Source organism: Zalophus californianus, chromosome 11 (assembly GCF_009762305.2).
Source record: "Zalophus californianus isolate mZalCal1 chromosome 11, mZalCal1.pri.v2, whole genome shotgun sequence".
Lineage (NCBI taxonomy): Eukaryota > Metazoa > Chordata > Mammalia > Carnivora > Otariidae > Zalophus > Zalophus californianus.
This window is the reverse complement of record NC_045605.1, coordinates 49,383,438-49,407,566: the sequence shown is the minus strand read 5'-3', so window position 1 is coordinate 49,407,566 and position 24,129 is coordinate 49,383,438. Positions and strand designations below refer to the sequence as shown.

At 43.6% G+C, this 24,129-nt stretch overlaps 1 protein-coding gene and 1 long non-coding RNA gene across 2 annotated transcripts in view; both read right to left on the bottom strand.

Annotated features, from left to right (window-relative positions):
* Window positions 1-9,434: 9,434 nt before the first annotated feature.
* Window positions 9,435-10,988, bottom strand: FAM181B (family with sequence similarity 181 member B). Its single transcript, XM_027580805.2, has one exon. The coding sequence runs from the start codon at window positions 10,857-10,859 to the stop codon at window positions 9,579-9,581; it is 1,281 nt and encodes a 426-aa protein (XP_027436606.1). The 5' UTR covers window positions 10,860-10,988; the 3' UTR covers window positions 9,435-9,578.
* A 1,641-nt stretch (window positions 10,989-12,629) lies between these two features.
* The window catches only part of LOC113915090, a 56,335-nt gene continuing 44,835 nt past the window's right edge, over window positions 12,630-24,129 (bottom strand). Inside the window, exons 3-4 of the long non-coding RNA XR_003517585.2 lie at window positions 15,449-15,992; window positions 12,630-13,445 (exon numbers count right to left, since the gene is read on the bottom strand). This is a non-coding gene — a long non-coding RNA (uncharacterized LOC113915090). The remainder of the gene's footprint in view (window positions 13,446-15,448; window positions 15,993-24,129) is intronic.

The following is a 24,129-nucleotide window of genomic DNA, read 5'->3' as shown; positions in this document are numbered from 1 at the left end:
GCTACACCTCCAGCTTTGTTCTTCTTTCTCAAGATTGCTTTGACTATGTGGGGGTTTTGTGGTTCCATGCAAATTTTAAAATTGTTTGTTCTATTTCTGTAAAAAATACCATTGGGAATTTGATAGGGATCGCATTAAATTTGTAGATTGTCTTGAGTACTATAGACATTTTAACAATATTATTTCTTCTGATTCATGAATACAGGGTATCTTTCCATTGATTTGTAGCCTCTTCAGTTTCTTTCATCAAAGTCTTATAGATTTCCCTGTACCGATCTTTCATCTCCTTGGTTAATTTTATTGCTATGTATTTTATTCTTTTTTATGCTACTGTAAATGAGATTATTTTCTTTATTTCTTTTTTAGATGGTTCACTGTTAATGTACAGAAACACAAATGATTTTCATATGTTGATTTTTGCACCCTGAAATTTTATAGGCTTTGTTTATTAGTTCTAACAGTTTTTTTGGTGGAGTCTTTAGGGTTTTATATATATAATATTATGTCATCTGCAAATAGAAACAATTTTACTTCTTCCTTTCTGATCTGATGTCTTTTCTTTCTTTTTCTTGCCTGATTGCTCTAGCTAGGACCTCCAGTACTATGTTGAATAGGAGTGGTGAGAGTGGGCATCCTTGTCTTGTTCCTAACCTTAAAGGAAAAGCTTTTAGCTTTTCACTGTTGAGTATGAGGTTAGCTGTGGGTTTATCATATATGACCTTTATTATGTTCAGGTATGTTCCCTCTCTACCTAGTTTGTTGAGAGTTTTCATCTTAAGAGGATGTTGAATTTTGCCAAATGCTTTTTCTGCATCTATTAATATGATCATATGATTTTTATTCTTCATTTTGTTAATGTGGTTTATCACATTTATTGATTTGCATATGTTGAACCATCCTTCCATCCCTGGAATAAATCCCATTTGTTCATAGTATATGATCCTTGTAATATACTGGTGACTTCAGTGTGCTAATGAGGAATTTTTGCATCTATGTTCTTCAGGGATATTGGCCTATAATTTTCTTTTTTTTTTTTTTTAGTGTCGTTATCTGGCTTTGGTATCTGAGTAATGCTGGCCTCATAAAATTGGCTGACTAGACTGCATGATCAAGAAGGGCCACAGGTTGTCCCTGTAGTTGGCTGGGACCACCCGTTGGATTCCATGCAGGCTGCTGGCTACGCTCTCCTGTTGGGTGGGGTTGCTATTCAAGATCCTTGATAGGGTGGGGCTTCAGACTATGCTTAGCAATCAACCTAGGCTATGAGACTGGGCAAGGTTGGTGCCCAGGCTCCCTGGTTGGGTGAGGCTACAAGGTGTGCTCTGCAGTTATGCGGGGCTGCTGACTTGGCTCCCTGCCCAAGCAGGTGGTAAACTGAACTCCAAGCTTGCCCAGGGTCTCTGGCCAGGCTGTCTCATTGAGTAGGGCTGGAAGCTATGCTCAGTAGTTGGGCAGGGCTGCTAGCTTGCCTCCCTATCTTGGCAGGACCATAGAATGGGATCTAGAGCTGGGACAGCCCCTTGGCTGGGAACCCAAACTGGGTGGAACTGCCAACCGACCTCCCTGGCCAGACAGGGCTACTGGTTGAGCTCTGCAGATAAGTAGGGCCCCTGGCTGGGCTTTTGGCTGGGGTGCCACCACAAGCATGAATATAGTGGGCCAAGATCCACATGCTTGCTGCTGTGAGCCTCTCCCTCTTCTCAATCTCTAGCTGATCCCTGGTGGTCTAGCCCTGCTGATTCCCCTAGTGATGAGGTAAGACTAAAGTGGGCCTCCTGGGAAGCAGCCCAGAATGCTGGGGAAGCTGGATGTCCACCTTGGGTTCTCTTTTCCCACAAGAAAAACTGTAGGCCCAGGAGATCCTCTAGGTGGGGTGCTATGCTGGCCTGTGAGAGGGGTGATGTAGTCAAAGTGAAACAGCAGCTTAGTCATGAGGTGCTGAAGGCAAGTGTGACTTGGACTTGGATATGTGCCCGGGGGGAGAACAGGATGAGAAGGGCAGGTGAGACATTCAGGGTTGTTAAATTCAATGAATGGTGGTCACATGAGAGGCAGGATTCTCATCCCAAGGCATCTTGGATTCTACTTTAAGCAGTGGCTGGAAGTGCAGAGAATTTGGTAGCAAGGAAGGACAGAGTCTTGCCAATAGCAAAGAGGGCTAGCAATTTGTTCCCATGATAAATGTTTGAGACCCTGTGTGTCAGACAGATAGTCCCAGAGGTATAACACACAGTGCCTGCACTCACAAGCTTAAAGTTTAACAAAGAGGAAGGGTGCCAGCCCCAGCTAATTGAACTGGGCGTCCTAATAGAGCTCCAGATTCCCCTGAGCTTGAGTGGGAGACAGGGCAAAAACCATGCCATGCACATCAAGCGCATACCAAGGAGGGTAGACGAAAGGCTGCACCATCTTGAGCAGGCTTGCCTGCTTCCCCACCACCAGGCGGTACCAAGGTGGCCATTAGATGTACATCTTTGTAAGGAGCAGATTCCCCATGCACTGTCAGGATGCCTTTACTGGTCCAGAGGCTGAGTACTTGCAGCTCAGTGCAGCTGTATGTGATGAGGTTCAACAATAGCCTCAGAGGGTGTAACAAATAGTTAGCCACAACACTCTGCCAGATGTGCCTCCAGCCTGGGCTGAACAGAACTGCTCCGACCACTCTCTAGCATTTTTGGCTACTGAGAGCCCCTCCCTCAAATTGTGGACAGCTTCTAGAGTTTTTCTTATATCTGTACAGAGTCCCTTTCCTAGAATTCCCTGACATAAAATGAAATAAATGTTGTTTGGTTACATAAGTCTTGTTTAAGCACAAAAAAAACCCCACTTTGTGTGACACAAATAATAGGATTAATTTTTAGTTGCCATGGTGTTCATTATTTTATTAGTTTCCTAGGGCTGTTGTAACAAAGTACCATAAACTGGGTAGCTGAAAACAACAGAAATTTATTATCTCGCAGTTCTGGAGGCTAGAGGTATGACATCAAGGTGTCAGTGTGACCACACTGTCTATGAAGTCCTAGAGGAAGATCCTTCCTTTCCTCTTCTAGCTTCTGGTGCTTGCTGTACAATCCTTGGTACTCCTTAGCTTGCACGGCATCAACCCAGTCACACGGCTGTCTTCCCTCTTCATGTCATTACATGTTGTCTTCCTCTATCTGTATCAATCTCTGTGTCCAAATTTCTCCTTTTTATAAAGATGCCAGTTATATTGGAATAGCTTCCACCCTAGTGACCTCATTTAAACTGGATTACCTCTGTAAAGACCCTATTTCCAAATAAGGTCACATTCTGAGGGTCTAGGAGTTTGGAATATGTTTATAGAAACATCACTATTAAAAAAAAAAAAAGATTTGTGTATGTATTAGAGAGAGAGAGCAGGGTTGGTGAGGGGCAGAGGGAGAGAGAATCCTCATGCAGACTCCCTGCTGAGCACTGAGCCCATCCCAGGACCTTGAGGTCATGACCTGAGCCAAAATCAACAGTCAGCTGCTTAACCAAATGAGCCACAGGCGCCCCTAAGAATATCACCTTTCGAAAGTGAAAAAAACAAAACAAAACAAAACCTGCCTATACCATTCATTTAGCAACAAAACTATCGAGTACTTTATGACCTCTCTTAGATTATTTTGGTTTGTTTCTTCACTTCCTTATTGACACTGAACATTTCATTGTGTCAACTGCTCAACTCAATTGCAGACTCATTAAAAACAGGGTTTCTAGTTATTGCTGATCTCACAGAAGAAAATTCTGGTCACACTCTACACATGGGACAAATGATTGAAAGCCTGTCACAATATCCTCAGTGCCTGCCACCAAAGGCCCTGCTCCAGGCAAAACAACTCTGCTCGCTGGTTTGATAAAATTACTGGTATGGTTGTTATTCCACACACATAATTCCTGCCACAATTAGGGTTCCCACAGAAGGGGGCTATCTTTGCACAGTAGGTTCTTAACAAATAGTGACATATGATTATATGGGCAATTGACAAGTTTGGGATGAAGGTCAAATGTGTGGATGAGTGGGAAGTTTCTTTTTCATCTCTAAAGCACCATAAAATTCATCCAGTAATCATTTATTACATGTTACTATTGCCAGATTCCAGAAAGTGGTAAGAATGCAGAGGCAATTACCTGCTCCCAATGGAGGAAGCAGAGAGATAACAACTGTTTTAACAGTGTAATTAATTGCTATAAGAAGATAAGCCTGGGATTTGAGAGTATCATAGATGATTCCAGAGTAGAGGGGCTTAATTGATCTAGGGAAGTTAAAAAAGAAGTCGAGACTTAAGCTGAGAATAACAGGGTTAGCAGAAATTAGCAAGCAGAGAAAATGAAGAGTGCATTCTAGGTATAAGTAGGGCAGAAATAAATTCATGGAAGTGATATGGATATGGAGTATTCAAGCAACTATTTATAATTAGTACTAAATCCCCGAAACACAGGGACTATAGAGGGCTGGTAGGTAAGACCAGAGAGGCTGGCAGGAGCCACATGTTTAAGCTGAGGACTTTGAATTTCACCTTGGAAATGACAGGGAGCCCCTGAAAGATTTTAAGGAAAGTAATGATGGCACTAAAGTTGCGTTTTAGAAATAACAGCTCAGGGAGCGGTGGTGAAGATGGATTAAAGGATCGTGACTTCATAGACAAGAAAGTCATTAGGAGATCCTTACACTAGGTTAGGTGGGAGGTGATGAGGGCCCAAACTAAGGAAGTGACATTGGCAAAGGAGTGCTGAGGAGATACACAAGAGTTGCTCAGAACAGCATCTTTCAAAGAGCAAGCCCAACTCATTAGTGAGCCATAAAAGCCATAGAGTGGATAATAACCAGGTTTTATTAATAGAAAAGAAAACATCAGTGTTTCACATAGCTCCTAGTAAGAATCTGGCTTGGTAGAAAAAAATTTTCAATGACCTATTAAAGTAGATCATTGAATATTAATATAGATAATAATCTAATAATATCTAAATTATTAAATGTGAGTATGTTTATATGGATATGAACTTATATGAATAGGAAATGGATATATTGAGACATAACATAAAATGAGGTTTTTCTGAAGGTGATGAAGAAAAATATTTGAGACCTACTGACTTAGAAGCTAGTATGGACTAGGCCTCGGTAACTGTTTGGTCAGGATGAGAGCCGCTACAAGAAGAGTGGGGCTGGGTTGACTGTGGGCGACTCCAGTTGTGTATGCATTCAATTTCGGACATAAAGTTTGAAAAGCTTATGAGCCCTCACCCCTCCAAGAGAACTTGTCTAGGAAATAGGTGGGGAAATGGGTCTAGGATGAAGGAAAGACGCCAAGTAGGCCTAGATTTGGGGCATCCTTAGTGCATCAGTGATAGCTGGAGCCCTGGGAAGAGCCACCATCACTGGGAAAGAATGTGTGGAGTATAAAGAGCAAAGGGCCGAAGTGAGAGGAGCCAGGGCCACACCAGTGGATGGGAGTTCCAGCAAGAAGTGGGCATGGGCACAAAGTTAGGAGAAAACCAAAAGAAAATAATATTCCAAAAACCCAAGGAGGAGAGCTTTAGGAAGGTGGGGCCCAGTTGTTCAGATGCAGTGCCGAGGTCAAAAAAACTGAAGGCTGAAGACCCCGTGGTTGGTGACTGAAATTTCAGTGAGACCAATTTCGGGGAAACACTAGGCAGAAGTAGAGTGACCATCTGTACTGGTTTGCCCAGGACTGAGGGGCTTCTTGGAACTTTTAGGGCTAAAACCAAGACAGTCCCACACAAACTGGGGTGGTTAGGACCCCAAATAGGCAAGGTTTAAATAGTAGGTGGAGGCAAAAGGTGTGGATTCTTTTCCTGAAAGACTCAACTCTAAAGAGAAGACAGTAGAGGAATATCTAGAGAAGAGCTTTCCACTTCTTTATTCTCCCTCTTTCTTATTTTTAATCCATATCAAATGTTTATTTCTAGGAGGAGAGGAACAAGTGAGGGTGAGGCCGAAGATACGGGTGACTAAAGATGATTCATCAATCATCAGCGTATTGTTCTCATGAAGTAGGGGGGGCAGGATGCTGAGCTGTGAAAGAGGGGGTGGGAAATAGAGAGAGATGACAACAGATACTCTCCATCTTGTCGGGATGTGGGAGTGAGGAGAGGGGTAGGGCAGAGGCTTGAATGGAGATGAGCAAAGGCTTAGGACAGCCACTTAAAGGATGCAGGAAGACACTCCAACACATTCCAGGCACCAAGTTTGAGGTGGGGAATCATGAATATGCAGCATACACTGTAATTATTACCAACTAGGTTAAGATCCATAGCCTGTCAGTCATACAATTGCAAGCATATTATATTTCTTATCTTGAAAAATATCTACCATTGTACCCCCCCCCAAAAAAATCTCTACAAGCACTTATGTGACTAAACAAGAGGCAAAAATACTTTCTAACAGGCTGCACTAGAAAATGACATATGAGAGGAAGCAAAAATAACGTCAGCCCTTGGCCAGACTATTATTAATGGCTGCTACTTACGGTACTACAGCAGATGGCATGATCATGGTCAGACACACATGTGCTCAGATGGGAAGGCAGTGTGGGGAGAAGAGGAATCAGACATGGGGCAATTTGGAGCCTACATAGTGACCAAGCACACGTTCTCTGCGTCCTGGACAGCAGGGGGGGTTCGGAACCTTGGCGTAATGCCAAGCCTTGGCTGGCTGGTACTAAGAACTAGCCCTTCCCTCTTGGTGGGTATTAATACATTCCCTATGCCAAATCCCCACGAGAACTCTTTGTGAAGATTGTTACTCAATTTTGCCAACAGGAAGCCTGTGTCTCAATACGGCCGAGTGACTGGTCCGCCGCTGGTAAGTTAACACAGTAAGATACCGCTGAGTTGACTGGTGGAACCCCTCCCTTCAGCCTTCCTTTGTGGTGGGGATTATAAAAATACCTGAGCACAGGCCTTTTGTAAGAACTAAATGAGACCATGTCTGCAAAGGTGCCAGGGACCCCATAGATGCTGTTTCTGTATTTGTCTAGCACAGTGGTTCTCAACTGGCAGCCATCTTGCCCCTCAGGGGACACGTGGTAATGGAGATGTTCTTGTCACTACGAGGGGAGTGTCATTGTTACCTAGTGGGTAGAGGCCAGGGATGCTGCTAAACATTCTACTATGCACAGGACAGCCTGCGTAGCAATGAATTATCTTGAACAAAATGTCAATAGCAGTGAGGTTGAGAACCCCTGCTGGTAGCATAATGCAGGGGACTGGGGACCCTAACACACTAGCAAAGCACAGCAGAGCCTTGCAAGCAGCAGCAGGTCTTGCTGTTCGGATACTTGTAGATCTGGATCTCGGGCCCATTACTTGATTTCAACAAGTTATTGAACCAGTCTGAGCCTCTCTTTTCAAACAGGGATAATAATAGCACCTACCTCATGGCACCGTTAAGGAGCTCAGTGCGGGCACAGGGAAACACACAGTGTTGGTATTATCATGGTTAATGAAAGGCATGGAAAAATCCTGGGAGAGAGATAACCTGTTTTACTGAACTGGGTATAAAAAGAAAGAAATTAAGAAAGAAACATTGCAGTACCTGCTATGGCCTTAGTAATTGTCACAGGGTCGTTAACGTTTTCCTCCCGTTAAATTCTACCCTGGATAATACTCATCATAAAGTAGTTCAGAGAAACTGAACCACTGTTGAATAATATTCTGCTAACACAATGGAATTAGTCACTTTTTATCACTTTGAAAGAAATCCGATAGACACCAAGTTTCTGGAGTTGAAAAAGTTCTCTTATCATTAACAAGACTCATTGCTCTGTTTCCTGTGGCGCCATCTTAAGAAAGATTTTATTCAGAATAAAGGGACTCAGTAATAGCACTTAAAGTTTTCTGCCATGTCTTGATACCTTACAAATTCCTTTCTGAAAATGTCACAGCACTTTTGACTTGTACAAACATTAATCTGGATTTTAACATCTTTTGCAGTAAGACGGGGGTTTCTACTTTCTCACATGTAGATATTCTTAGAATCTGCCTTGAACCGAGGCAGCTCTTTGCAATGTCATTAATCAGTAAATGACATCTCCTTACACATCCTGATTGTTGGTCTTCATGCATTTTCATGGCAGGTCTGCAGAACTAAAGGACTCCCTCTTTTCTTTCCAGCTGCTCCCTCCCCACCCAGTCTTTCGTTCTCTGCCCCTCAACCATGCCCATGACGTCATCTGTTCTCTCTGCCAAGTTATGGCTGGTTAAAACATTTATCTGACTTTCCCCCCAAAATCTCTCTCAGATAACAGATCGGACTCTTCTGGGCCCTTCAGATTCCACTCATCAACCCTGCTATTTAGGGAATAGAGACTCCTTAGGAAACTCATACCCTCACCATTCCCTTCCACAGGGAGAGTTTGAGTATAGGGAGTGAGGACGCACAGGGAGGCAGAAACCAAGCAAGGGGGTGTGGGGTGGGGAGTGGAACAGAAGAAGAAAGGGTAGATAGCATTTACAGCTTGTAAGGGAAAGGGCAATCGCCAGGCATAGGCCAAAAAAGAGCATGGGACTCACAATCCTAATGGTTTCCACCTGTATAAACTATTGATACATGCATATAAAATATGGATACCTGCAGAACCAATCAAGCAGCCCCAAGGAGTTTTATATATTTCCCCTCTGAGCTACCCAACAAGCTATGAAGAAGAGATAAGAGAAGGAATATTATCCCCTTCCTCTCAAATAAGGAAATTTAGATACAAAGATGTTATAACTTGCCCAGTGCCACCTTAGCAAAGTGGTTGAAGAACAGGAAAAGGAGAGAAATGGACCCCCAGGTTTGCCAAATTTAAGCTTCCTACATAAAGAAAAGCTGACAGAAAAAAATATCAAGAGAGAGCAGGAGACCATAGAAAGAGAAGGAAAGTAAGCAACAGCACTGGTGAGAGTGGAAAGAAATAGAAGGATGAGATAGAAGAGGAAGGGAGCAGAGAACACGGAGGAGTGTCACAGAAGAGTCGCATGCAGAAGGACCTGCGCACAGCAGTTCAGCTGTGGGCCACTGACCTCCTGTCCTCAATACCACTCTCACCTCGCACGGCAAGGAGACCATACCGAAAACCGTCCTCTAAGAAAACACCCCAATCAATAAGGTATCTTCGCTCCAGTCTTTTCAATAGAGGCTTTAATTCATAATGCACTCAAAGGGGAAGGAAAGTTAGGAACCAGCGCACTGTTTGGGTGGGCAATTACACTGAACACACTGACCTTTTGCTGAAAAGTTGGAGAAGGGTCAGGTGGCTACAGAAGCCATCCATTGCCCCTTCGACCATCCCCACCTCATTCCCCAAAGCCCGGCGTGGTTTCTTGCTTGTCTGGTCCGGTAAGAACCTACCAACGGCTTTTTTCTTTCTTTCTTTCTTTTTTAACACTTGAGGCTGTGATTAAAACAACCCCCCAACTCCTCTTCATTTTTTTAAGTTTCTTTTATTAATTGAATATTTTAAAATCCCGTTTCATCTCCACGTGCACTTTCCTATCGTTCTTAGGCTTAGGAGAAACCCGGAGGCGGGAGCTCCCCACAGCAGTCGCAAACAGGCAACGGTACCTCTCCCTCAGTCCCGGTGCGCCCCCTCCTCCCCGGGCGCCCCTTCCCAAACCCCGTCCGGTCTCCAGAGGCTGGAATAAGCCGTGCGGCTGTAGCCCGCGCTGTAATCGTAGGACACCTGATGCGGCGGCGGTGGCGTGGGCAGTGCGCAGTCTGAGAAGAAGGGGGCGAAAGACGCCAAAAGGCCGGGCGCGTCCTCTCCGCCGGGAGAGTCCGCCGCAGAGGGGTACAGGGGGCGCAAGGGTTCGTTCAAGGTCAAGCCGCCGCGGGGGGCGGCCAGGGGTGGCTTCTTGGTCGGGGGGCAGCCCGGGGCGCTCCAGGACTCGGAGTACAGTAGGCTCCCCACCATCGCGGGTGGCTGCTCAAAGAGACCGGGCTCCAGCTCCGGGGGGCCCCGCAGAACGGCGGCTCCCGTGGGAAACACATCGAGAGGCTCCGCGGCGAGCAAGACACTCGCCTCTGTACCGGCGCCGTAGTCGGGCCCCAGCAGCTCGAAGAACTCCACGGCTTCCGCGCCCTTCTCCAAGTCGCCCAAGCTCACGCCGGGCCCCGACGGTCCGCAGCCACCGCCTCCCGCCCGGGACGGCTCGGTGAAGAAGGACGGGGGCAGGTTGCGGGCCCGCAACGGGACCTTCCTGGCGCCGGGGACGGCCGTACCTCCCGCGGGGCCGGCCGCGTCCCCTCCCGAGCCCCCAGCGCCCGCTCCACCGAGCCCGGCCACGGGCGCCGCCACCGAACCCCCAGCCCGCTCGTCGCCCCCGGGGACGTGGCGCAGCGAGTCGAAGAGTGCGGCCAGGCTCCGGCTCTGCAGGCTGGCGGCAGCCGCGGCCTGCGACGCCTCCCGCCGGGGGGCAGCCTTGCCGTGGAGCGGGACCGCGACGTTCTGGGCGCCGGGGCCGGCGAGGGATCGCTTGGCCGGCGCGTCGGGTGCGCCTGGAGAGGGCGGGCCGGGGGGCGCGGCGCCCATGAGGCCGCTGCAGCGCTTGATCTGCTTCTGCAGGTACTTGCGGTGGTTCACCTTCCGCTTCGACTTGCCGGGCTTGTCCAATGCCAGCTTGATGTTGCTGGACGCCGAGTCAATGAAGCTGAGCAGGTCGCGGGTGGCCTCGCGCACGTCCCCGCCCTCGGCGCCGGCCAGCAGCGCGCCCGCCGGTGTCCCGGTCTCATCATCCTCGAAACAGCAGCCCTTGTCCAGGGCTCCGAAGGCGCCCCCCAGCCCGTCCGGGGAGCCCCCGAAGCCGAAGGGGACGAAGGGGTGCGTACTGAGGAGCGCCGCCTGCACCGCCATCGCCGCAACTCCCAGGCGTCCCGCCGTACGGCTGGTGCGCCCCTGGCCGATTCCCGCCCGCGACCCAGGCCCGGCTCCCGCCCTGGCGCGCCGCGCGCGGCGCAGCCTCCTCGCTCGGGGCCGGGCTCGCCGCTCGGCCTCGCGGGGGAGCTCATTAGGTCTTGTAAGCGAGGGGCGGAGGGAGGGAGCGCAGGGCTACCGCCCCGGTGGCGAAGGGGAGGGGCTTACTTAGCCAGGCGGGGGCCAGGGCGGAGGCGGCGGCGGCGGCGGCGGCGGCGGGAGGGCGCTTTTCCAGCTTTCTGGGCTTTCTCAAGCTCATCACTTTAACCCCTTCGTTTCCCTGCGGCGTTTCTGTTGGCTAGCTGCAGCAGCACGAGGCGAAGATAAGATGGCCTGGCCTCAAACTCCAGCTCCTGTACCACCACGCTCTGGCGCGGGAGACTCTCCCTGAGGCTGAGAAGGCAAGTCCAGAGAGGTGGGTTCAGCCCCCTGCTCTGGTAACAATAATAGCCACCAGGTATTGGGGACTTGCGTATGCCAGGCGCTGTGTGTACATTATCACATTTCATTTTTGAACAATATCCCTTATTAATAATAAGTGTATATTATTATCACCATCTAACAAATGAAGAAACAGCCTCAGAGAGGTTCAGTGAGTTGGCCCAAGCCATATTCAGTCCAGTTCAACTCCAAAGCCATTCCTAAGTCCTTGACAGAATTTGTGCTTTCACTTGGCCCCTTCCTCCTCATCTATATGGTGAGAGCAGGCAACTAGTGTGTCTTCAAGCTATAGACTTGCTCCTAAGGGTCTAATTGGAGTTTCCACAGGACTCTCAAGACCGGTAATCCTTTTTCTACCCTATTTCTATTATATTCTTCTATTGTCAGAAATAACAGTTAGCTTATAGTAAACTGAGGCAAGCACTGGGCCCATCTTTTAGTATTGTAGATAGACGGCAGGAGGCAAAGGAGAATGGAGTCACTACCTTAAGCCAGCTGGTGCTTGAGAGAGAACCCTGTGTGTGTATAAAACTTACAGCGTCTTAGGATAAAATACGGATGGGAACCTCTCCTCTACTTGTCATGCCATTTAAGTTGTCCTTCTGGAACTTCTGTTGCATTTCAAGGATCACCCTGAAGTTCACTTGGATCCAGTTTCACTTGCGCGATCCTCTTGGGATAGAGAAAATGAGCAATATTGTAGACCACGGAAGATGATTCACAGAAGACGTGTCTGTTCCCCATTCTGTCTTAGCTCCACCGCTCTGTGATTTGCATTAAAATCCATATTCTGATAAGTACAGGGTTTTGGCCAAACCAGCCAACCCCTCTCTGCCTTAATTTACTCACATTAAATGCAGGTAAGGGTCGCCCACCTTATGAGCACCTGTCATATTTAAAGGAAACATCCTATGAAAAATCCTTATCTGTTGACTCTTGCATACCCTGTGATGAGTATTCACCCTTATTTCTCTAAAACACAAGAAGGTGACTATATTCCCTTATGTCTTTTCTGTCACAGGGTGTTGATGAAGATTCAATGAGATCACATATATGAACACACAGTGATAGAAAAGACATATAAGGTGTGTGATAAAGTGTTCTCTAAATAAGTTATGATAGGGGCGCCAGGGTGGCTCAGTTGATTAAGTGACTGACTCTTGATTTCAGCTCAGGTCATGATCTCAGGATTGTGAGATTGAGCTCCCCCCTCAGCAGGGAGTCTGTTGAGATTCTCTCTCTCCCTTTCCCTTTGCCCCTCCCCCCCAAATAAATGAATAAATCTTTAAAAATAAACAAATAAGTAAGTTATGATAGTTTAGATGCAGAGTCTGCCTCAGGGAGATGCAGACCATCTCTTATAAAACTCTTTTCTTTAAGCCTCATTTTTCAGGATGTAGCAAAATGATTTTTGAGCACCCTGAAGGCACAGACTTATCAAAGAAGAGAACCCAGATGAGCACTCTCCATTTAGGAGATGAAGTAGACACTTCCTAAGCCAACATAGCTGAATCAAACTTTTTATTTTTTTAAATTAAGGTGGCTCAATTATAATGTACCTTTCATTAGAGTTACACACAGGATTTTGTCTTTGATCACTGGACTATCTGTTTTACTCTTGGTGACATTTGCACTAAGAAAATTGTGTGAGCCTGTTATTGAGTTGTGTTTCTCACCTGTCAGATGTGGATGTTAGCACTTACCTTCCCCTTTTTGACAGGACCATTCCATAGGCCTCCATGTCTGGCAGCTAAGAACACTCTTTTTTTCACCACCTTTAAACTGAGCAGGTCTTACAAATCCCCAGACACAGATTGCATAGGACTTTACATTTAATTGTTATCTTTAGTCTGAAAAATCTCTCTTAATCTGCAGAGAGTTAACTAAGCCCTAACATAATCATATTCAAAATAAATAGAATATTAAGGGTGTCATGTGTAAAAGTCTCTTCATTTCCAGACCTTTGGAGTTTTAAGCTCAGAGCTGTTTTGGAGTTAGATGAGGACAGGTTCAAATTCTGGCCTTTCACTTGCTAGTGGGTTCTTTGATGAGTCAGTTCATCTTCCTGAGGCTCAGTTTCCTTATCTGAAAAATGGGAATGGTTATAACTGTTCTCAGAGTCTTTGTGAGAATTACATGACATAACAGGCAAATAATACCTCTGAGTCTTACTTTTCTCATCTGTACAATAAAGGTAATTTCAACTCCTCAAAGATTTTGTGAGTTGGTGCTTATGAAAGTTCCTGGCATGAAATAGGGGCTAAACAGATATCCATGTTCTTGATTCCTTAGGCCTCACCAGTTCCTTACCAACACATCACTCTATAAAATCAGCATCATCTGTCCTTTCCCCCAACAAAGCGACTATTTTTAAATGCAAGAGAGCAGCTCCACTTGAAGGCTGTAGAAACTTAGAAAAAGGCAATGTAATGTAGCAGAGGGAGAGCTGAAATTAGAGCCTGAGATGAAGACTGGAGTCCAATCCTGCCTTTTATTATCCAACTGATTATAAAAAGCCCAATGTTTCCATCTATAATATGGGAATAACAGTGTGAACCTATTTGATAAGGCTACTGTGAAAATCAATGAGCTAATGCAAGAGGAAGTTCTTTGTCAACCATAAAGCTCTCTATATACGTACATATAAGATATTCATGGCTTAGAAGTTCTGTAGCCTGATTCACAAAATTGATCCTTATACATAAACTATCCATCCAGTCACTTATTCATTCAGACATTATTGACACCAACAGTATTGGAGCTAGGACTGGGAAATACAGAGATAAGAAGCCATGATCTCTATCTTTCCTGATGGAAAGACAGACATCAAACAAGTCATTATAATACAATGCAGTACATGCCTCAGTGGAAGTAACTTAAAGGTGCAATAATTGATGGGATCAGAGGACCCTCAGGTCTGCTCGGAAATGTCAGGGAAGCCTGCATAGGCAGGTAGCATTTGAGCTAAGATTTAAATGATGCATTTGAGTGTACCAGGCAAGCAAGCCATATCTGTGGGAACAGCCTGGGCAGAGGCATGGTCATATGAAAGTAAGGGTATTTATGGAAAACTATAGATAATAAGGCAACAAAGAACAACTTGTACTTGAAATAACTAGTACCTGAGGCCAAAATAAATCCTTAGAGCTTCCAATATCCAACTAAATTGTACATGGAGACCCCACCTCATGGTCTCAGATGCTTTCCCCCTTGATCTACTTTACTTTGGGGAAGAGCTCTATCTGGGGTGAAATTAGTTTCAGCAGTCAGTGGCCAGCTCCTGCCAGGCCCATTGGCCCCTCCTCCTATACCCTGAGTGAGCACACTCACTTGAATGACTTTGACATCAATACATTTCATGTCCTATGGGGCAGAGGGACCCAGCTCCAGCCTGCACGAGGGCCTCTCTGCACAGCTTCAAACTAGAGCTCTTTTGCCCCAGTGATACCTAATGCTAAGCAAGTGGGATTAGTCTCCTTGGGAACCAAGCCCCCCAGGGGCTCAAGGGCTGAACTGCCCCAAACCGTTTGGGAGAATTGAGATTTCATATTGTTCTTTTACACTTGGATTTCAGGACATTACTTAGACAAAAGCCCACCTGAGAGCAGCCTCCTTTCTTGTGGGTAAATATAGCAGCAGGATCAAGAGCTGACTTACTTATTTTGTTTTCCTCTTTGTAACTTTAATCATACTCCCTGCAGGACAATCTTAGTCCTCAGAGATGTCAGGAATGCACATTCTTAAAGGGAAAAATAATTATGCATCTCTCTCTCTCTCTTCCCCCATACCAATTTCCCATAGCTATTTTTGAAACCTCAAATAAAATAAATCAATTCCTCAGTTTCACCACACTATTTATTAAGAATCATTTTCATCATAAAATAACATTACCTTACAAATTGTGCACACCCAAAAACGTATTTCTTGTTTTCTTCCTCATCCTTTCCTCCTGCAAACCACATTCTACTAACACTAGATCTTAATGTCCCTCTTAAAATATTAGATGTTATTCTGGTTATCTATAATTGTAGAGCAAACTACTCCTAAACTGAGTAGCTAAAAACAAATGACATTTTATTATATCTCACCATATTATAGATTAGTAATTTGAGCAATCCTTGGCTGAGTAATCCTTCTGGTCCATTCCACATCGACTATGGTTGGTCTGGAGGATCCAGGATGGTGTCATTCATATGACTGCACCTGTGCCTATATATTCTGGCCTCTGTAACATACCGATCTAAGGGTACTTAGACTTCCTACATGGAGGCTCAGGAATCCCAGAGACAGTGCTGCAAGTGGCCCCATCTGGCAACTCCCAGGCTTCTTATGAAATAGTCCCAGAATTCCCAGGATGTCATTTTCACTACATTCTACTGGTCAAGCAAGTCACTAAGGCCAGCTCAGATTCAAGGGGAGGGAAATTAGAATCCAACTCTCAATGGAAGAAATAGCAAAGAATTGGTTTGGTACATCTCTTGATCTCTTTTAATCTATATTGCCTCCATTTTTGTGTGTTCTCTGCAATTGGTTTATTGAAGGTCATTGCCTTTTCATCTTTTCCACATTCTGAACTTGGTTAGTTGCATCCACCTCCACAGTGTCATTTAACATGTTTCTCTGGCTCGTTTCCTATAAATGGGAAGTAGATATAGAGTCTTGAACAGATTCATGTTCTTTCCTATGCTGTAGTGTGCATGCGCACACACACACACGCACACACACACACACTATAGAATATATGCTACAATATGTATAATACTTTCATAATAACAATGCCAATATTTTTACTAATAATATAATTACTACAAACAATTCTTTTTCTTTCCTTCTTTTTTTTTTTCTGCCATCCTTTTATCCTCCAAACATTCCACTAGTGAGGAACAGTCCAATTACTACGTTTTAAATTCACTTCAAAAATCCTATGTGGGGATGCATGGGTGGCTCAGTGGGTTAAGCGGCTGCCTTCAGCTCAGGTCAGGATCCCAGAGTCCTGGGATCGAGTCCCACATCGGGCTCCCTGCTCAGCGGGGAGCCTGCTTCTCCCTCTGCCTGCCACTTCCCCTGCTTGTGCTCTCTCTCTCTCTGACAAATAAATATTAAAAAAAATCCTATGTGGTTATGCCACCAAGTCAACAAAAAGTAGGCTCACTTGTTTTACTTTGTTTTATATAAAATTGCTTTATAAATCTTTAATTTTGTTTTATAATCTTTAAAAATTTACATGGTTTCAAAGTTACAACTACACCACAAGACATATTCAGGGAGGGCTAGCTTCCATTGTAGCCCCTCTACCCTATTTTCTCCCTTCTTCCTATAAGTAATCGTTGTTGTTTCATTTGGATTCAGGCTTATTCTTTGTTAGATAATCATATTTTTATTATACATGCTTTCCTCTACCTTGTTGTTGTTGTTTTTTAAAGATTTTATTTATTTATTTGAGAGAGAGAGAGACAGTTAGTGACAGAGATAGCGACAGAGCACAGAAGCAGGGAGGAGAGGGAGAAGCAGGGTCCCACGGAGCAGGGAGCCCGATGCCGGGCTTGAGCCCAGGACTCCAGGATCATGACCTGAGCCGAAGGCAGACACTTAACCCTGAGCCATCCGGCACCCCTCCTCTACCTTTTTTTTTTTCACTTAACAATAATATACCTTCATTCATTTTCTTTTATAGTTGTGTAATATTCCACTGAGTGAATCTACCACAGTTTATTCAACCAGTGCTCTTACGATTAACTTAGTTGGGGTTTTTCCAGGTCTTTTATATTACAAACAGTGCTACAATGAATAGCTTCAATGAAAAACCAAGATCTACTAACTACTGGTCTGGTGCTCCTTTCATAATATCAGTGTAGTTATGAATTGCTTAGGATAAAGAGAAGAATCCTCCATACTAGAGCCAGTCAGGTATTTCTTTCAAAGGTTCTCCTGGAGTGAACAGTCTTCATACACAATAGCTGTAGTTGATTATTATAAGAATGGCCCCAGGGTGCCTGGATGGGATGGTTAAGTGTCCGACTTTTGATCTCAGCTCAGGTCTCGATTTCAGGGTCATGAGTTCAAGCCCCATATTGGGCTCCAAGCCCAGCGTGGAGTCTACTTAATATAAGGAAAAAAAAAAAAAGAATGGCCCCAGTGAATCACTGATCCCTGGATCCCAACCCCTTTGCAATGTGACATTGGAACTCTTCCCATGGAGTTTATTTCTCCACACCTTTAAATCTGTGCTGGAGACAGTACACAAGTTCCAGCCTTTGCAACTTTCCACTTAAGAGATTTAGCAGCTTCCACTTTCATACTCTTGGAACACTGAGACCCCACACTATGAACAATCCCAGGAGAATCAAGTTACCCCTGATGGCAGCCAGCACTGCAAGACATGCCAGTGAGGCCATTTTGCACTCTCCAAACCCAGTTAAATCATCAGATAACTGAAGTCACATGAGCGGTTCCAGGAAAGACCTGCAAAAGAACCATTCACATCACCAACCGATACAACTGTATGAAATAATAAATTTTGGGTCTAAGCCAGTAAGTTTTGGGATGATTTGTTATGAGACAAGTTTCATGGGCTATTTGTTAAATAATAGCCTTCACTGTAGAAGAATAGCCACACACTCCAATAAATCTTTCAAAGCAACTAATCAGAAAGCCTTCATTCTAACTGAACACCTTGGAAATATCTCTTGAGCAAGATAATCCCTGCCCTGCCCACTTCAAATGAGATCATGGATGTGAAAGCACTTTGCAAATGGGGAAGCATCCTACCAATCTCTATTTGTCCAATTTTTTTTTAAATGCTATGAGCTTTCCAGAATATTGCTAAACCTGGGCAGCAGTACATGCATAAAATCAACATTAGATTCTCCTACCCTAGACGATCACTACTAACTAAGTCAGTGTTTCCTAAACTGTGCCCTCCATCCCATGCCTGTCATCAAAGATTGATTGCTCAGGTGATCCCCAGTGATTTCAAAGGAAAAAGAGCTGAAACCATTTTGTGCACATATACTCTATAAATTTTTAAATTAAAAATTATGACTTTCATAGAAATCACAATTTATTCTTTATAATCACATCTTAGTGACGACACATGTATTACAAGGACTGCATATGTTTGTTCCAGTTAAGTTATATGACCAGTTAATAGATGTGCTTTTCACTTCATTTTTATGTAATTTACACAGTACAATTTTTGTTGGTTACATTTTCATTCTCTTCGTTATTAATATAGTACACATCTGGATCTCAAATCTATGAAAGTAGATCAATGGCTTCAAAGCAGTTTTTGCAATACTAAATTAGTGAGAAAAATATTAAAAACATTATATATTATATATAGTGAATAAGAGAAATGAGAATATAAAATGTATATGTTGGCATAAATGTATCTGTGAGTATAATAATTTATAAAACACTGCAAAAGAAAAGAAAAAGGAAGAAGAAATTTGGAAACTAGCTGATTTGGGCCACAGAACCCAGGAAAGCTTCAGTATTTGAGAAAGTAAGAGTGAGGAGGGGGACTGAAAATAGGAGAATTGGTTGAAAGCCTGTGTAAGAAGCAGTTAGGCTCTAAGATCCCTTCCCCATCTCATGCAGCCACAAAACAACCTCTCTTCTAATTGGATTTGGAAACAAGGTTTTTATTTCCTATGGAATTGGAACCAGAATGTTTCCAGTCTAGGGGATTCCTTGTGCAATGGAGAGTGAGCAATGAGACATCGTACTGAAAACAGGCGATTAAATGAGGTTCCACATTATGAATAATGACCCTCAACATTTTCAGTCAGTTTCTAGAATGTTTGCAGCAGGTTATCTACTCCTCAATCAGGAAATTGGAGTAGTCTTCTCTGAAGGGTTAAGAGCACATGAGAAAAAATTGGATGGATTTCCAGTAAGCTTTTTAGTTATCCACTCTTAAAAATAGTCATCCAAGTTTCATCAGATATTTTGGCAACATCTTCAACATGGATGTCAGAGACAAACAACACAAAAACAAAAACCTTGGGGGATGAGAATCCTAGAGGAAATTGACATTGCAAAGAACAAAGGAAAACTTCCATATAAATTATAATTAAAAGAAATAAGATTAAAGATATAAGAGAAAATATTGCAATCATGAAACAAGAATTAGATGATACCAAAAAAGGGAAGGGAATCAAAAACAAGGACGAGCTCTTAGAAATTTGTGGTAATACATTTTAAAAACTCAGCAGAATGATTGGAAGATAAAGTTGAGGAAATCTCCTAGTAAGAAAAAAAAGTCAAAGAGATGTTCAACATTAAGCCTAGAGGAATTTCAGAAAAGAGAATAGACAAAATGGAGAAGAAAAAGACGCACATCAAAGCACATTAGAAATTTTTAGAATATCGGGGCGCCTGGGTGGCTCAGTCGTTAAGCGTCTGCCTTCGGCTCAGGTCATGATCCCAGGGTCTTGGGATCGAGCCCCACATCGGGCTCCCTGCTCCGCGGGAAGCCTGCTTCGCTTCTCCCTCTCCCACTCCCCCTGCTTGTGTTCCCTCTCTCACTGTGTCTCTCTCTGTCAAATAAATAAATAAAATCTTTAAAAAAAAAAAAAAGAAATTTTTAGAATATCAAGGAATAAAGGATAAACATCATGTACAAAAAATAAAAATGGTGCCTGGGTGTCTCAGTCAGTTAAGCCTCTGCTTTCAGCTCAGGTCATGATCCCAAGGTCCTGGGATCAAGTCCCACATTGGGCTCCCTGCTCAGCAGGGAACCTGCTTCTCCCTCTCCCTCTACCTGCCTCTCCCCCTGCTTGTGTACTCTCTCTCTGTCAAATAAATAAACAAAATCTTTTAAAAATAAATAAATAAAATAAAATAAATAAAAATAAAAATGGAATCAGAATAACATCAGACCTGTGCACTCTCTCTCTGTCAAATAAATAAACAAAATCTTTTAAAAATAAATAAATAAAATAAAATAAATAAAAATAAAAATGGAATCAGAATAACATCAGACCTAGGGGCACCTGCATGGCTCAGTCAGTTAAGGTTTCATCATTTCAGCTCAGGTCATGATCTCGTGGTTGTGAGATCCAGCCCCACACTGAGCTCTGCACTGAGCCCGTGGAGCCTGCTTAAGATTCTCCCTCCTCTCCCTCTGCAACTCCCCGCTCCACCGTTTGCACTTTCTCTCTCTCTTTCTAAAAAGAAGAAGAAGAAGAAGGAAGAAGAAGGAGGAAGAAGAAGGAGGAAGAAGAAGGAGGAGAAGAAGAAGGAGGAGAAGAAGAAGGAGGAGAAGAAGAAGAAGGAGAAGGAGAAGAAGAAGAAGAAGAAGAAGAAAAGAACAAGAAGAAAGAAGAAGAAGAAGAAGAAGAAGAAGAAGAAGAAGAAGAAGAAAGAAGAAAAAGAAGAAGAAGAAGAAGAAGAAGAAGAAGAAGAAGAAGAAGAAAGAAGAAAGAAGGAAGAAGAAGAAGAAGGAAGAAGGAAGAAGAAGAAGAAGAAGAAGAAGAAGAAGAAGAAGAAGAAGAAGAAGAAGAAGAAGAAAGAAGAAGAAGAAGAAGAAGAAGAAAGAAGAAAGAAGAAGAAGAAGAAGAAGAAGAAGAAGAAGAAGAAAGAAGAAGAAGAAGAAGAAGAAGAAGAAGAAGAAGAAGAAGAAGAAGAAGAAAGAAGAAAGAAGAAGAAGAAAGAAGAAGAAGAAGAAGAAGAAGAAAGAAGAAAGAAGAAGAAGAAGAAGAAGAAGAAGAAGAAGAAGAAGAAGAAGAAGAAGAAGAAGAAGAAGAAGAAAGAAGAAAGAAAAGAAGAAGAAGAAGGGGAAGGGGAAGGGGAAGGGGAAGGGGAAGAAGAAGATCAGACCTCTCATTAACCACACTGGAACTTGGAAAACAATGGAGCAATGATCTTAAAAATCTTAGAGAAAATTATTTCCTACTTAGAATTCTATACCAAACCCAGTAATCACTCAAGCGTGAGTATAGAATAGCAACGTATTCAGACATATAATACCTTATAAAATTGTCTTTCAAGAAACTTTTCTCAGGGCACCACTGAATAATGTGCTTCATGAAAAAAATAGAAGAAAAGAGTATCCAGAAAACAGGGGATCCATCATGAGATAGAATCCAATAGAATTCCCTGGATGATGACCAAGAGTAGTATCACAATAATAACTATATAGCAGGCCAAGTGATAACAATCAATCCAAATTGAAACAGGAGAATGGAGAATTCCTGGAGGAGGGGATGTCTCCAAGAGAAATAAATGAAAGTAATAGATATACTTAGGTATTTGAGCATGACGGTGGGAGGTGGCAGATACCCTCGCTGCTTTCAATACCCCACACTTATTCTTACCTGACAGAGCCCACCTACTCCTGTGGAAGCTGAATATGACAGACAATTGTACCTCCCTTTTTTTTTTTAAGATTTTATTTATTTGTTAGAGAGAGCATGGGTGAGAGAGAGAGAGTGAGCAGGGGGAGCTGCAGGCAGAGGGAGAAGCAGGCTCCCTGCTGAGCAAGGAGCCTGATGCGGGACTCAATCCCAGGGCACTGGGATCATGACCTGAGCCGAAGGCAGACGCTTAACCGACTGAGCCACCCAGGTGTCCCTGTACCTCCCTTTTAAGTACAGCATGGCTTGAGATCCAATCTTGGCCAATGAGACATTAGGAGAAATTACTCTTGGGATTCTAGGAGAGTCCCCGCTTTCCTATGTATCAAAAAGAGAGATAAAAGGAGAGAAAGGAAAGAGAGAGGAAGAAATGTTCCCCTTCGTGCCTTTGTTCATTTATAAGTGATACTTGGAGCTATGAAAGGCATTTTATAACCATGAGGGAGAAAGCCTAAAAAAGAAAAATCAACATGCTGAGGTTGGCAGACCAGAAATGTGAAAAGCACCAGGATCCTCAATGACATTATAATGTCATTGAATTAACCAACCCTCGAACTCCCTATCTACAGACTTCTTATCTTTAAGGTTTTATTTATTTATTTTTGCGAGAGAGAGAAAGAGAAAAAGTGAGCATGGCGGGGGGAGGGGAAGAGGGAGAAGCAGGCTCCCCACTGAGCAAGGAGCCCAGTGTGGGACTAGATCCCAGGACCCCAGGATCATGACATGAGCTGAAGCCAGACGCTTAACTGACTGAGCCACCCAGGCACCATTTTTGTTTTTTGTACAGGGCAGACGCCCCCTTTTTTTTCCTAAGACTTCTTTAAGAGTGAGATAATAGGGGTGCCTGGGTGGGTCAGTTGGTTAAGCACCTGCCTTTGGTTCAGGTCATGATCTCAGGGTCCTGGGATCAAGCCCTGCATGGAGCTCTCCTCTTAGCGGGAAGTCTGCTTCTTCCTCTCCCTCTGTGCTCTCTCTCTCACATAAATTAAATAAATAAATAAATAAATAAATAAATAAATAAATAAATAAATAAAATTAAAAGAAAAAGAGTGAGATAATAAACCTCTTATTTAGGCTACTCTTAGTTGGGCATGATGCTACTTGCAATCGAAAGCATTCTAAATTCTCTAAGAAAGTGTTATCCTTCTGTTAATGTGTTTAGGGAAGAATTAATGAAATGTACATAGAAAACTAAGTTCCCCCCACCAAATAAGGCAGTTATTAACTTCGGGTAAAACAAAAAGCTGCACAAGAAGTTTCAGTAAAATATAAATGAACTGTGAAGAATACTTACATAATAATAGAATAATCATTGAATATGAATTTAACCCAACTTTGTGCTGGAGCTACATGGGGAGGACTGGGAAAAGTTAGAGGGGCAGCACACCACCAGTGGAAAAGGTCTAAGTGTTCTATAAGCAACAGTTTCAGGGGAGGCGGCCTTTTGAGGGGTAACACAAAACATAAAAGGAAGAGAAAGCAGAACTGACAAGGAGAGTCTTCAGACTCCAATGCAGATCTGAGACCTCTGAAAGGAAAGAGGAAGCCAAGTCCAGCAGGGAGGGCCTCAGACAGTTCGGTGGATCTGACAGAAGTCTCTGCAAGCCTGCAGGAGATGTCTACAGTTAAGATGACACATTAAAGGAGCACTACACTAGGCAGAAGTAGCTAGGCCTTTGCATCACCACTTTGTGCAGTCATCTTCTGAAGGGGTCACCTCAATGAGAGTGTGATCTCAGCTTGGAAGAGGAGGAAGCCTGAGCAAGCTAACACCTGAACACTACCAGCTCGCCATATTGGCATCAGCTAGGCAATGAGTCCTTTCTTGAAGAGGGATCTGGGCAGTGCGTCTCCATGTTTGTCACATAAGATTATTTTGAACTATGTAGGTAAAAATAGAAAGAAGAAATAGTTTTTAAGTGTTTAAAGTGAGAGGGCGCCTGGGTGGCTCCATCAGTTAAGCATCTACCTTCGGCTCAGGTCATGATTCTGGAGTCATGGGATGGAGCCCCGCATTGCGCTCCCTGCTCAGCAGAGAGCCTGCTTCTCCCTCTGCCCATCACGCTGCTCATGCTCGCTCGTTCTCTCTGTCTCCCTCTCAAATAAATAAATAAAATCTTTTAAAAAAATGTTTAAAGTGAGAGTCAGAAATAGGGATAATGCAGAAGAAAACCATAATACTTTTTTTCCTTAAAAACCATGCACATATCTATTTTAATAACACATTAAAATCTAAATTTAAAAAGTAATTCTACAAGAGCTTTTTCATTTAGTTCACAATTACTTTATTCCAAATAGAAATGATGACACTATAATGTTAATTTGTAACAATGTCAAGGATATTTCTCAAGTGCCTTATCTTAGCAACATATTCAGTATCCTGAATAGGCAGGCCTAATCAGTAATTTCCA

Excerpts from the sequence above, each read along its gene's own strand:
- FAM181B (XM_027580805.2), bottom strand. The coding sequence starts at position 10,859 with ATGGCGGTGCAGGCGGCGCTCCTCAGTACGCACCCCTTCGTCCCCTTC.